The following is a 15894-nucleotide window of genomic DNA, read 5'->3' as shown; positions in this document are numbered from 1 at the left end:
CCGGCGTAAAAACGCTACAATACGTTAGAAAAAGTCACACACAAATAAAGGACAACACAAACACAAAGATAACACACACATGGGAACTGTTGTGACACATGAGAGATGAGACACAAACAGGAGAAATGTGTGAAATATCACATAAAGGAGAGAGAGAGAGAGAGAGAGAGATGTCCTGCCCCTCTGCTCCACTGTAGAAATGTAACTGTAGCTTTTTCAATAAATTTGTAATCAGACGTCTTTATTAAGCAGGAATGTGAGAGAATAGATGTTTATGCTGTAAAGGTCAAAACAGCTCTAATCTCTTTATCATTTCATATCGACAGAAAAACCCAAACCGACTGTGAGTGTGGATCCTCAGAGGTCCATCTACACTGGAGACAGAGTTACTCTGAGCTGTGATCTGAAGGGTCCTGGATGGACTTTTCACTGGGACAGTTATCAGCAATCAAGACATCTGACATCTTTAGATACACAAAGTAAAACACTCACTGTAACAGGATCTAATGTAGGAGAAATAAATTACTACTGTAAAGCACGCAGGGGAAACTACGAGTCAGACTACAGCAATGCAGCCCTGATTACAGTGAGAGGTACGTCACTACAGGGTTAAAGTTAATAAGTCTGTGGGGGAAAAAACAGTTATTTATTTTTAAGGAATCATTCTAATTGTGTATTTATATGAAATCATATTTAAATAATGTTTAGTCGTACTGTATGTGTTGAAGTTTTATTATCTTTGTACAGCGAGACCGCAGCCTGTAGTGAAAGTCCATCCAGCTGAGAGTGTGTTCATTGGGGAAAGCGTCACTCTCACATGTGAGATACAGGCTGTAGGATCCTGGCAGTACCACTGGTATAGAGATAATAATAAACTCAGTGATGCTGCAGGAAAGAAAACATACACAATCACTGATGTTAAAGAGTCTAATAAAGGTGGTTATACGTGTAATGGAACACAATCATCAGACTCAAAATACACAGAGACCAGTGCTGCTGTTACACTGACTGTATCAGGTGAGTGGGTTTTATTTCTATTTTGTTAGTGTTGTTTGTGTGTAACAGTAAAAAGTGTAGGTGTGTATACTGTATAATGGCTTTAAACATGTTCTTTATATAGACATAATGTATGTTTGTCATTTTACTGATAAACACACGGCATGTTAGTAACTTTACAGCTAATAAGCTCACCTCATTAACACGAGTTACATGAACTAAAAGTTCAGTAATTTATTGTAATAACATTTCATATTTTGTTCATCCACAGACAGGAGGTTAAAGAAGCAGGAATTGTTTAGTATTTAATTTGTGAAAGTTTTTCTTTCCTTTGGTCTAATCTTTGGCTGTTTTTGTCGTTTTAGCAAATGAATGTGAACGTTATTATTTTCATTTACTATGATACACTAATATTAATACAATGGTATGAAAGTATGTAGATTATTGTTTAGCTGAGACCAGGAACATCACAAAGACAACAAACATGATTCTCACTTTGTAAAGCTGATTAGTGCAGCAAAGATTACATTAATCTTTGCTGCACTACTGTGGGCTTACAATTGGTTTTACGCCTTCATTCATGAGAAATTTCACTGCAAGTCTCAGTTTGACTTGAACGTTCCTAGGATATTATTTTCTCGTTCTATAGTATATGTACACGATCAGCCATAACATTAAGGTGGAAGGTGTCAGAACACACTGTCACTAATGTTTTGGTTTAAAAGCGAGACATAGAATCAGGGCAATAATTAGGCTAACTGACCACACCGTGATACTGTATGACAAAATGTGTTGTGCAAACGAGCTCAGGGCCGCTTCTCAACCCAGGAGAAGCTCATTGTCCTTTCTCTTTGTTGGTAGAGACCATGACAGACAGGCCCCTCAGCCTGGGTTCCTTCTGTCCACTTACTGTTTGTGTCTCATATAAATCACCTTGTCTTAGCAGTCTAAACTGTAATATTTCACTTTGATTCTCAAAATTACAGAACAGCTAGTGTCCCATAGAGGTTTAATTTGGAACAGATCTTTTAGCTTCCAAATACGGGACGATTCCATATTTTACAGCACGTTTGAAAATAGAGGTCCCAAAACGTGGGGGGGAACTGACCAGATTTTTTGCTAGTGGGAATAAATTTACAAACAACGTGGTAGCGGTCGGTAACTTGGAGTAATTACACGGGAGCGGGCTGTCTAATAATATACCGTTCCCGACGTCCTTTCTGAACAGCATATCTGCGCTTTATTCAATCTTATCGAGCACCTGTATGACTTGATTATTTCTAAAAAAAATTCCTGCAACACATTTTCCGTATTAACAGCATCTTGACAAGAAGAATAAAATAAATTGTTGTACAACCTACAGTTTTTTTGTTATCCCTCTCTTTCGGTTTAAATGTGAGATTCTGGAAACAGATTTTTCGGGAAACAAATTTAACGGGAACAGTTGGGTCGGAAAAGAAAATTATTCTAAGCGGGCAGCGGGTGGACAAAGAGTAAATATATAGTGGGAGTGGGTGGGAGCGGGACTAAAAAAACGGTCCCACGCAGACCTCTATTTGGAAACCCTTTGCTGAACCGTTAACTTTGTGGAATAAATGTGGTCCAAAAAAATCATAAAAAGAGATCTCCTAAACATTTGAAGTCGCATGGTAAAAATTCAACAGTAAAAACTATAATTTAATAGTGATCGTAACAACATTTCCATACACACAATGCAACAAGAATGCACAGGGCCGAGTATAAACTGTGTGTCCATAAGAAAACCACTTGTTAGTGAGACTAGTCAGGAAAAAAAGGCGTCAGTTTGTTAGGGAGCATAAAGATTGGACTTTGGAGCGATGGAAAAATGTCATGTGGTCTGATGAGTCCAGATTCCCTCTAGTCTATAATGATGGGCATGACAGGGTAAGAAGGGAAGAACATGAAGCGATGCATCCATCATGCATGATTGTCCTCTGTACAATCCTTTGGAGACAGTGTTATGATCTGAGGTTGCTTCAGTTGCTCAGGTCTAGACTCAGCAACGTTATGTGGCAATAAAATGATGTCAGCTGATGACCTGAATGTTCTGAATGACCAAGATATTACATCAATAGAGTTTTTCCTTCCTGATGGCACAGGTGCATTTTAGGATTCAAATTGTAAGAGATCTTCTGGGAGCGTGAGGAATCATTTTCACACATGAACTGACTAAAGGTGACTGAATGAAAACTTAGGCTGTATGCTCTGATCAGTCCTCTCCCTGTCAATCTACAATAAGAGGAGAAAGTATGATATGTAATGTTACTATAATATGAGTGTCAGATATAAAGACAAAGGTTTGATTTATGATTACACACTGTTGAGCACATATTTAAACAGACATCATGTAACCATGCAATTTAAAACAGACACAATGAATGGGTAAGACTACAATTAGTGTATTAAACACAAGCATGTTTCAGGAACATTTCTACACTCCTTTCCTAAACATGCAGGTGTCTTTATGCAGGCACACACACTAACAAAGAGACACACACACTTCTCATGCCCCTTTTTGGCTACTATGGCAACACACATAGGAATCTATTAACAACATTATTTTTACCACAACTGTTAAAAAACTAAAAACTAACTTCCTACATGTGAAGCTCTGGAATTATATTTGACAATGATAGTAATCAGGAGGAGAGAAGCCAGGTTGCCAAGTGAGGAGGATTTAATGGGGGAAGAGTCAGAGGTTGAGGATAACACAGAGTATAACCCAAGGTGGAGGAGTCTCACACTGATGAGGAAGAAGACCCAGCTGAAGTGGTCTCCTTTTGGTCAAAAAATGGAACCAAACCCCTTGGCCTCCGAGTGTCACAGTGGTAAAGTGCTCGCCCTATCATCCAAAGATTGCTGGTTAACAGCATCATCCCGGGTGATGCTGTAACTTCTCGCAGCCTGGAGGTCTAGAGAGAGCTGATTGGCCAGGCTTTCTCAGAGGATGAGAGGTACTTCGTGCTCCTACATTAATCACGGCTCTACAGCCAATCAGGGGCGTCCGTGAGCTCACCAGTCTCTGAGAGAGGAATTGGACACGACTAAATTAGGGAGAAAATCAGGAAACCCCCCCCCCCCCCACAAAAAAAAATGAAACCAAACCCCAACACTAACCCAAAACAGTGGAACCTCGGTTTGCGAGTAACACGGTTTGCAAGTGTTCCGCAACACGAGCAAAAATTTTAAATGAACTGTTTACTATAACACTGTGACAATTTGTGTGTGTGTGTGCATAAAACACATTTTATTTTGTGTTTGTATGCATGTAAAAGTCGTCCTTTCATGCACGCGCGTACTGTTCATTATAACATACATGTGTTATAGTGCAGTGATTCTGTTAGTGTTCGCGCACTCAAGTGTAATTAGGGATGTTTATTGTTAATTTTCCAGATGAGGCAGTGTTTCCATTAATGTGTGTGTGTGTGTGTGTGTGTGTGTGTGTGTGTGTGTGTGCGCGCGCAAGTTGTCTCCTCAGTAGTCCTCCCCCACACATGCACATTTATATGTCGGGATTTGTTTTTACTTTTTTTAAAGGTTAAGTGCAGGTTAATTTGTTTTATTACGAGCCCGCCTCTGGAATGAATTATGCTCATAATCCAAGTTTCCACTGTATGCCATATCTCTAGTGGATGACATCAAGTCCTGTTTTCCTCACGGACTCCATTTATGAACTACACTCAAAGTATCAAATCTAATTAAATGAAGTCTGATTTAATTGTTACTATTAAATTTTGGTTTGAAGAACTTATAAAAGTGACAAGCAACCAAATGGATAAAAAGTCTATAGGCTGTTTAAAGTTCTTTAATAATCAGAAAGAGCTAAGAACTACAGTGTAATGCCACAAAATAAAAATAAAAAGTCCCCTACAGGTAATGTACGTCATGTGTCTTAGAACTTCACACCGCGGCCTGTGCACTGCTGTGGCAGCTCATGAGATTCCCTTTCTCAAGATGCACATTCTTAATGGCCACATCTGTAGCTGCATTTTGCCTTTGATTTTGTTTTAAATTGATATAAAATAATTAATATCTCTATGAAATATACATATGTCACGATGGCTTAGTGCATAGCACTGTGGCCTTCAGGGTTCGATTTCCACCTTGTGGTCTGTGAGCTTGGAAACTGATGCCACTGTCATGATTCTGTATGTTTGAGAAAATGGTTTTAAGGTTTTACTGCTGTGGCTTCACAGTAAAGATCTGTAAATTTAGTTTAATGAAGATGATTTTTAAATACACACTGTGAGCAGGTGGTGGTGCATGGTGTGTCAATCCAAACTGCCAAACAGAAAAACACACTCTATTTGTGTTTAAGACAGAAAGCGTCACAACTTCTCAGCCATTCTGACTGCTGGAGCATCTTTTTCCTTTCGATTCTGTTTGAAATTGTTAGAAACTAATTAATATATCTATGAAATATGGGTGGCATGGTGGTGCAGTGGTTAGCACCGTGGCCTCGCACCATCAGGGTCCAGGTTTGATTTCCACCTCTAAGTATGTGTACATCGAGATTGCATGTTCTCTCAATACATGCTGGATTTCCTCTGGGTACTCTGGTTTTCTCCCACAGTCCAAAGACAATCAGGTTGTAGTGTGTGAATGAGAATCGAGCGTCAAGCTGGAAGAACCGTGACCCCTTAAATCACTGCCATAGAAACGGCAGATGTAGCTCCAGGGTGATGTCTATCCATTGGCCGATGTGCCGGATGGCACGTGTGATGGACCCGATACCAATAAGAAACATGTTCTTCACTAGTCATACTGATGCCACTGTCACGATTCTGTATGTTTGAGAAAATTATTTTAAGGTTTTACTGCTGTGGCTTCACAGTAAATATCTGTAAGATTAGTTAAATGAAGATGATTTTTAAATACACACTGATGTGTACAGGTGGTGGTGCAGGGTGTGTCAACCCAAACTGCCAAACAGAAAAACACACTATTTTTTATTTATTTATTTTTTTATGATGCACACACAAATTTCTACTCAGTGTACTGTGTTCATATAACTCGTATACATTTTGTATGTTTATTTATTTGTTTGTTTACTGTGGCAGGACAACAAAACCCACAATTGATTTTTAAGCAAAACACAGCAATAAAAAATATCTAATTTTCCTAATATGACTCCCAAGACCAATACACGTAGGTTTGCATTTTTCAAAATCATCTTTCCTCTACACACCTATAAAACTAATAGATGTAGAGCAGAGAGAGATTAGAGACCTGCATCATCACACAACAGTTACTTTCCATCAATCACAGTCAATCAACCATGTGTTTAATTCAACATTAAAACTATTTAAACACTATGTTTAGTAGCAGAAACAGAAATAATTTTTCACTCTAGAAGTGATCAGTGCAGTCAAGATTACTTTACATCATGAACTGTGTGTTTCATTTATAACAGAAAAACCTAAACCTGTGATCACATCCAGCCGTAAAGGAGAAACACTGACAGGAAACTCAGTGACTCTGACCTGTAGACTGAAACTGCCGTCTGCTGGATGGAAGTTTTACTGGAACAAAGAGAGACAGAGCAAAGAGACTGAGACTTCCACAGACTCCCACACCATCACACCAGTTAGAGTCTCTGATGGAGGTCAGTACAAGTGCAGAGCTGGAAGAGGAAACCCAGTCTACTACACACACTACAGTGATGCACTCTGGGTAAATGTTATTGGTGAGTAAGAGACTTTCTGTAAAAGTGATTCTACACAACACTGAACATGTGAGCAGCGTCTTAACATAGAAACATTTACACAGATACATACAGACATTTTTAGCAAAATCATAAAGAAACTTGTAAAAAGAGTGAAGAAATTGTCCTCAGTCTGTCTCTGCTAACACAGCACTGTATCTTTTACCTTTTAGTTTCTTGTACACTTGACACTCAGTGTTCATAAAGATGTAACTTTTTTATGAAGGATCAACAGGATAGCTACTCACTCACTCACTCAGTCATCGTCTATAGCACTATAGCACTTTATCCAGTATTTAGGATCGTGGGGAGTCTATCCCAGGAGGCTTTGGGAACGAAGCAGGGTACATCCTGGACATTGTGCCAATCCATCGCAGGGCACACACACACACACACACACACATTCATTCACACATTACGGGCAATTTTGGGATTAATTAGCCTAACCTGCATATCTCTGGACTGTGGGAGGAAACCGGAGTACCCGGAGGAAACCCACCAAGCACAGGGAGAACATGCCATCTTCATGCACACAGAGACGGGAATTGAGACTGGCCGGGAATCGAACCTGGACCCTGGAGGTGCAAGGCGACAGTGCTAACCACCGAGCCGCTATCAGGATAGTTAACACACTGTAATACAGAAATGAGTTAATAGTGAATAAGATATGAATTTTACTTCACCAGTAGTGATTGTTGTGTGACTTTAAAATCACAGGAAGTTTTGAAAACGTAATTATGAAAATTAATTATTAATAATCTTCACATATAAATAGTTTTTTTAATTAATTTCTATATAAAGAAGTTAACATTATATAGAAATAGTAGTGTTTAAAATGAAACAGTAGTGTGTGTGTGTGTTTTGTTTCCTTACAGAGATTAAACCTGTGGTGATTATAACTCCTGATACACAGGTGTACAGAGGAGAGAGAGTGACTTTCAGGTGTAACATACAGACAGGAGGAGACACTGAGTGGACATACAGCTGGTATAAGAATGAGAACACACAGACCCCACACCGCACAACACAGGAGTTTACAGTGGATATTACAGGACAGGACTGGAGTTATTACAGTCCCATATGCAGAGGGACGAGAAAAAGTGACTCTCAGAGCTCAGAGAAGAGTAAAGCTGTTCAACTCTCTGTATCAGGTGTGTGTGTGTGTGTGTGTGTGTTGTCATAATGTAGGTGCTGGTACACATGACCTTGTGGGTGGAGATTTACTGATGGTGTAGGACGTAAGGAATTTAAACACTGTGATGTAGATGTTGGAGTTTGTGTCATGAAGTGGTGTGTTATTTGCTCCCATTCAATGGTTCACTGGGTGTTTGTCGTGTGTTCAGTGTGTTTAGAAAGCGTTTCTGTACTGATTTGTTCCTAAGTCGGGGACAAAGTGAGTCTTTTACACCTTTGGCACAAACATACAATATAAAGTAAACCACTCCACTTGAGTAAATCTGTCTCCTTTTCCCAACACTGCCATCATGTGGTTAAAACCCGTAACCGCATCTAAAGTAATGACTCTCAGCAGACAGGTCGTAGCTGCAGATCGGAGTAATGGGCGTGCCGAAAGGTTGGGGCGTTCCGAAAGCTCTTCATGATTGGTTGCACAAGTTGCCTGTTTAAAGGCTAATATTAAACGCTCTTGTTCTTTCTAATGGGTTTTAGTAATGCAGCCAACATAATCCTCCATATTAAAATTCCATTCTTTTCCTGTAAAATATCAATATTACAAATATTCCTTTCTCAACATTCTACCGCGTTGCCACGGGTTACTGACGTCATCCTCGCGCCTTTAAGTCTTGGTTGTGGCTAAAAGGGATATATACTGTAGCTCCGACCGGAAACTAATAATGAACTGAATTGTTATACCTATTGGATAATTTTTCACGTCTAAAACTAATCTTATCTGTAATACAAAAAGTTTTATTGTTGTACAGTGAGAGAAAACAAAAACGTTAGATTGATGTGCGCATGCCCAATAGAGCTCGAGCTGTATTCCTTTTAGCCTTAACCGTATTAAACCCATAATCAAAATCAAATTACAATTATTTAAAAGAATATAGTATCACAAGCTGTTCATAAAAGTTTTTTAAAGTAATTTTAATATTTTTGGAATACTAATAACTTTGTATTGGTGAAACAAGACCAAAAAAAGTTACAGAATTTGTCATTCAGAATGTTTTGACTTGACTGTTGTTTTTCTGTAGTTTTACTAAAAGTGCATAAAAACTAAAAACATTCTTGTTTATACTGTTTTATATTGCTCTTTAAAATGTCACTTTAATCAACTAAAATAAACACACTTGCACTATTCTTATTGTTGTAATCTGTCCCTTTTTGCAGAACAGTAACTCAATTATCTTGCCTCGGTTGTTCTCCAAGTTCTCCAGTGCTATTTAAGTTTTTTTTCTTTTTTTAGGTTTATTTAAGTTTTTTAGTGTTATTTGTAACAAGGGTTGAGAGAAATGTAATTTTAATTCTCATATGTATGCACTGTACGTGTAGCAGAATTGACAATAACGTTGACTTTGACATTGCCTGATAAGGACAAATACTGTATGGTTCATAAAACACCACAATAAAGAGGAGGATGGGTACAGTTTAGTAACCTTTGAAGTGGCACTTATTCAGTAAACAGACAATTTTAGCCAATAAAACATTTTATTTAGAGGCAGAGCTGCTCCGTTTAAGAGTGTACTCCACCCAACCTGTACACTCAATCTGCTCATTCATTCATTTATTTATGCTGTAGTAGCAGTCCATGGAACAGAATCCTTCAAACTCTCGGTCAGAATAAAATGACGAAGCCTAAAATATTTCACGAGGCCTAAAAACATCTGTAGCGCAAAACGGACACCGATAGAACCCTTACTTCGAGGGAAAACCTGTCCGTGTTTCGTCTCACAGTAATATATGTCTGTCGACAACAATTGAACAAACAATTAAATGACGAAAATAAAGAAAAAAATTATTTATATTGACTAAACACACCAAGCCTCACCGCCGCCATGTTCTTCCACGCTAAAATAAAGGTTCTTCCATATAAATAGGATTACCGCTGATTGGTCAACGCAGAAGCTCCTTTCACCAATAAGAAAGCTTTCGACACGCCCCCTACCTTTCGGCACCCCCCCTACCTTTTGACACGCCCCTTCCATCGGCACGCTGATTGGCCAACGCAAAAGCTCCATTCACCCACCAGTTTTTTTTGACATGCCCTCTAACCGACCTTTCGGGGGGGGGAGATGGGGGGGGGGCGGAGATTTCAGCTTGTTGTAACGTCACCTTGTACCGATGATGTAATTGTCTGTGAGCTCGTCTCCTTGATTTGACGTCAGCTTTGTTTATGAGGACATTTTGTACAGTGGTGGACGTACGTACAGTAAACTATTGAATGTGATAAAGTTGCGTACTGGACTTGTACATGCGTGTACACACACATAAACACAGTTACTCACACATTATGGTAATGCACAGAGGAGTCTGAATGTACTACTAATCTCACTGCTGCTACACACTGTACTAAACTCTGAGGACACACACAGACCCACAGACAGTGACGGCGGTTTCAGATGAGACCTGTCAGACCATGTCCACACGTAGCCGGGTATTTTTAAAAACAGATTTTTCAAAATAATTCTGTCCACATAAAAATGCAAAACGCCCTGTTAAGCACTGTTAGGAGCCTCGTTAATCAGCAGGGGGCTGTAATATTTGGGGGCTTTATATATTTATAAAATAAATATATATTCATAATATACGTTTCACAAATGCAAAACACAATTCACATATGTACAAATGTGTAAAAAAATTTTAAATGTTTAAAATTAACGAGTGTATCATGGACTGTAAATGTGAAAATTGTCTTTCCTGTGTGAATCGCCCTGGATTTGTGTGTGTGTATTTTTGAGACTTTGCTGGCAGCATCGTGGGTCACTCGTACTCTTTAGTAGTGATGGGTCGTTCATGAACGATTCGTTCTTTTTTGAACAAATCTTTAATTTGACTCAGAAGAACGAGTAGCCCTAGAGAGTGATTAGTTCATTTTCTACTGGGCGCATCACAAAACCCCCGTAGGTTATGTACAGGAAACACAATTGAGTGATTCTTTCTCAATGACTGTTTTACTCCGAGTTGTTCGGCCTTTTGTCACATGACTCTCATAGACGCTATGCAGTACACTAGATTGATAGACTCAGACTGGAAGATATGAGGTGAGCTCCTCATTCTGTTTATTATATGATGTCATTAGCTGCATTATAATATTTTCATTACTGGAACTATAGCCAAAATTTGTGTATGTGGACGTATTGGGAGTCTTTTTATTGAAAATGCAAATAAAAACATTTTATTTTATTTTTGATCAAAAGAACGAAATGAACAAATGACAAAAAAAATGACCCAAGTCACTAAAATGATTCAAGTTTCCCCTACTCTTTAGCCAATCAGATGCGACCTCACCATTCAATAAATCACAGCCCTCCAGGAGCGGGGCACTTACAGTGGTGTGAAAAACTATTTGCCCCCTTTCCTGAGTTTCTGATCATCAAACACATTTAACTATTAGTCAAAGATAACACAAGTAAACACAAAATGCAGTTTTTAAATGATGGTTTTTATTATTTAGGGAGAAAAAAAATCCAAAACTACATGGCCCTGTGTGAAAAAGTAATTGCCCCGTGAACCTAATAACTGGTTGGGCCACCCTTAGCAGCAATAACTGCAATCAAGCGTTTGCGATAACTTGCAATGAGTCTTTTACAGCGCTCTGGAGGAATTTTGGCCCACTCATCTTTGCAGAATTGTTGTAATTCAGCTTTATTTGAGGGTTTTCTAGGATGAACCGCCTTTTTAAGGTCATGCCACAACATCTCAATAGGATTTAGGTCAGGACTAGGCCACTCCAAAGTCTTCATTTTGTTTTTCTTCAGCCATTCAGAGGTGGATTTGCTGGTGTGTTTTGGGGCATTGTCCTGCTGCAGCACCCAAGATCGCTTCAGCTTGAGTTGACAAACAGATGGCCGGACATTCTCCTTCAGGAGAATGCAGCAAAACAACCCCAGACCATCACACTACCACCACCATATTTTACTGTTGGTATGATGTTCTTTTTCTGAAATGCTGTGTTACTTTTACGCCAGATGTAACGGGACACGCACCTCCCAAAAAGTTCAACTTTTGTCTCGTCGGTCCACAAGATATTTTCCCAAAAGTCTTGGCAATCATTGAGATGATTTTTAGCAAAATTGAGACGAGCCTTAATGTTCTTTTTGCTTAAAAGTGGTTTGCGCCATTGGAAATCTGCCACGCAGGCCGTTTTTGCCCAGTCTCTTTCTTATGGTGGAGTCGTGAACACTGACCTTAATTGAGACAAGTGAGGCCTGCAGTTCTTTAGATGTTGTCCTGGGGTCTTTTGTGGCCTCTAGGATGAGTTGTCTCTGCGCTCTTGGGGTAATTTTGGTCGGCCGGCCACTCCTGAGAAGGTTCACCACTGTTCCATGTTTTTGCCATTTGTGGATAATGGCTCTCACTGTGGTTCGCTGGAGTCCCAAAGCTTTAGAAATGGCTTTATAACCTTTACCAGACTGATAGATCTCAATTACTTTTGTTCTCATTTGTTCTTTAATTTTTTTTGGATCTTGGCATGATGTCTAGCTTTTGAGGTGCTTTTGGTCTACTTCTCTGTGTCAGGTAGCTCCTATTTAAGTGATTTCTTGATTGAAACAGGTGTAGCAGTAATCAGGCCTGGGGGTGACTACAGAAATTGAACTCAGGTGTGATAAACCACAGTTAAGTTATTTTTTAACAAGGGGGGCAATCACTTTTTCACACAGGGCCATGTAGATTTTAAGTTTTTTTTCTTCCTTAATAACGTCACCCTTCATTTAAAAACTGCATTTTGTGTTTAATTATGTTATCTTTGACTAATAGTTAACGGTTTTTGATGAGCAGAAACATTTAAGGGTGACAAACATGCAAAAGAATAAGAAATCAGGAAGGGGGCAAATAGTTTTTCACACCACTGTAAGTAGCTCAGCTTTACACACCTTTTGCGCAATAAGTTAATTACAACGGAAATGAAGCTTTACCTACTTAAACCAAGAACAGGATGCACTCCTGTTGTTACTTTACTTCATAATGTTTCATTGACTATTTTCCTTCCATAGTATGTAGCAGCAGTGAGATTAGTAGTACATTCAGGCACCTTTGTTCATTAATTAATGTGTGAGTAACTGCGTAATGCAGGTAAAAAGTCCAGTACGCAACGTTAACACAGTCTCACTCATTGCAGTTTTCAAATATAATTAGAGCTTAAGTCATAAAAATAAGTCATATGTCGTATCGAAGAAATACTACAGTCATGGTAATTTCCACATCCGAGTACTTTATACAACAAACATAAAAATCATAATCAGAGATATTGATATTTACTGTGTAATAGCTCTGCGGGTACAGTACAATAATGGGTTAAAAAAAAAAACATTGGTTAAATGTTTAGACAGATGATTCATTAGCTGATCATTTTATTTGTGCAAAGAATGAACTGTTATGTAGCCTCTGTTTGTATCTGTTTATTAAAAAAATACTTTTAAAGACATCAAACTTTAAATATAAAAATAACTGAAAATAGACTTTCAGAATAAAACATTAGAATAATTTAAAAAATACACTCTAAAAAAACTGTGTTTTTGTAAACACATTGTAGAATCAACACATGTTGGGTCATATGAGATGTAGTGGGTCATTTACAAATGGACAACTGGTTAGTTTATTTTGACCCAACAACTGGTTTATTCATTATTCTTTGGTTTCTCCAAATGGCAGCCTGCAAAATGTTCGAAATATTACTGTTATTGTGTCACAGGTGTAGTTTTAAGAGTTGTTTAGGCGAGAATGTGTGTGTATACAGCTCAAAACCTCCATCAGTTATTAAAGATAGCATCTATTTAGAAAAAAATACCCCAACGATTTCAGAGATTTGAGTTTCAGAAATCTCCTGGCGCTCTGCGCACAACACCGGCCCAAAAATAGGCTTGACTTGAATAGAAAGCACCAATAAAAAGCCCTCTTCTTCATCCCCTACAGATGGTACTCAAGCAGAATAATGGTTTTACCGGCGTGTCTCCTGGCGACAGCATTTGTATTTGTGTGTTTGCTGGCTTTTACCGCTGAGTGGTGCTATATAACTATAGACTGACGCCTCGGGCCTTAGTTCATTCTCTCAAGGATTAATGAGGCACAGCTTCTTTAGAGCTGCATGTAGTAGCGAATAAAATCGAGTGAAATGTTGTAGTTGAACGAATTCATAATCACAGTACTAACATTACAGTACAAATTAGAAAAGCTACACGTGTAGGGTTTTGTGTCATCTTATATTTTGTGTTCTTTAAATTTGTAGAAGATTTATTAACAGAAATAAATGAAACTAAATGACCATAAAATGTAAACATAATCATTAGTCTACTTCTGCCGGTGCACTCTGGAAATTAAAGAGGAGGATCACGATGTTCAACATCAGGAGCCCAAACCTCATTTAAATTAAATTAACAAATAGTGTAAGTTAACAACAATAGAAAATCATTTTTATTTAGACTATAAATAATAATCCTCCATTTATTTTTAGGTGTACCAGCTGTCACTGTTCTTATACGGCTCTTTATCAGAGTAAATCGTTCAGTAAAAAGCCTGCAAATTTTCATGTAAAACAGGTACATCTGTATAAATAAATTGTTTAAATGTATCGTGAGCTATTGATCAGTGATTTATGTAAACGACTCTGTTCAGATGTAAGTAAATGCTCATTGCTGCGCTGTTTGGGGGAGGGACGTGCTGATGATGTTTGATCTGCTTTTCGTGAGTCTCCAGTCTTTGTGATCTGAGTCTGTTGAGTGTGTGTGTGGTTTCACCTGTACTGTGTTATATTAATGCCACAATCCTAATCCAGTTTTGACATTTTGAGAGCCGACAATCGTCTCCCATGCGCGATCAATGTGTTTTATGCTTGTGCGTGCAATATCCCTTTTGCTGTGAGCGCTCGATTTTGTCCCTAACCTTACTTTTCTACTTAGCGCACTGTGTTCATATAAATGATGTACATTTATTTTTTTTTTTTGTGTGGCATAGTAACAAAATCCACTTTAATTCAGTAATTGATATTTAAGCAAAACACAGCTAAAATTGAAGATCATATGTAAAGTTTCTTAAAGGTCCTACACATCATATTTTTCATTAAATGTAAATATGATCTTTAGGGTCCTAATGAAAAGTTTGTATTATACGTTAATTAAAAATTTAAAAGGATTGTGTAAAAAAAAACACTACTTTTACCTGGTAAAAACTAGCTCTGTTCTCAGCAACCTGTTTCAGTACATGCTAATTTAAATGCTCATGACCTCTGCTGAGCCCCCCCCACTTCTGTGGGGCGTGACACGAGGGGTATAGCCACGGAAGTGTAGTCCAGTGCGGGCAATGCTTTGTGGGTAATGCGGTCCAAACTGGAAAACGCTGTAATATAGAGCCTGAGCCTGTTTTCTTCAGTCGTTTTTGGTTTGATTTAAGTACGGAACCTACGCGGAAGTTTGTAATATCGCCTGACAACGCAGAAATTAAAAGAATGGACATGCATCGACTCGATTTGTCTTTCTCATCACTGCATGGGCATGAATTAACGGGCTGTTACGCTGCCGCGAGCAACAACAACAAAACGCGGAAAAGCTTACTGAGAGAGATACGGACGCTATGTGTTTACTGATGTGTTTACATGACTTCTTAATCTTCGACAGACATCGTTATAAACCATCTAACGTTACAAAGGTAAGCATAATATAGTTTTCCGACTACGTACACAGTTTGCAACTAGACAGTCACCTTAATGCATTGTTTATTATAAACGGGCGATTAGGGATTATATAGAGACGGATGTACACAGAGAAGAAGCCATAACCATGTTCTATGAGAGTGTAAGTTAACTTACACTCCGCATTCATCGTGATTATTAGAAAAGGCGATCTGCAAAAAGTCATAGTAAAATAAATTACACTCACCGAGCCTGGTGAAGATGAAGCAGGAACACGAAGCGTTAGTACAGATCCGATTTTTAGGAGCTGCTTCCTAGTAAAACCTGCTTCATATTGACCCGCGTTTATAAAGCAGTCTGGTGAAAAATGATT

At 38.5% G+C, this 15894-nt stretch overlaps 1 protein-coding gene across 1 annotated transcript in view; it reads left to right on the top strand.

Moving 5' to 3' along the window:
* LOC128520463 (Fc receptor-like protein 5) overlaps window positions 1–15894 on the top strand; it is a 53679-nt gene that overhangs the window by 24411 nt on the left and 13374 nt on the right. The window contains exons 8-9 of the mRNA XM_053494717.1: window positions 6431–6703; window positions 7597–7872. Coding sequence (XP_053350692.1) covers window positions 6431–6703; window positions 7597–7872 — 549 coding nt within the window. The remainder of the gene's footprint in view (window positions 1–6430; window positions 6704–7596; window positions 7873–15894) is intronic.

This window comes from Clarias gariepinus, chromosome 1, assembly GCF_024256425.1.
Source record: "Clarias gariepinus isolate MV-2021 ecotype Netherlands chromosome 1, CGAR_prim_01v2, whole genome shotgun sequence".
NCBI classification, from domain to species: Eukaryota; Metazoa; Chordata; class Actinopteri; order Siluriformes; family Clariidae; genus Clarias; species Clarias gariepinus.
This window is presented reverse-complemented; position numbering and strand designations above follow the sequence as displayed.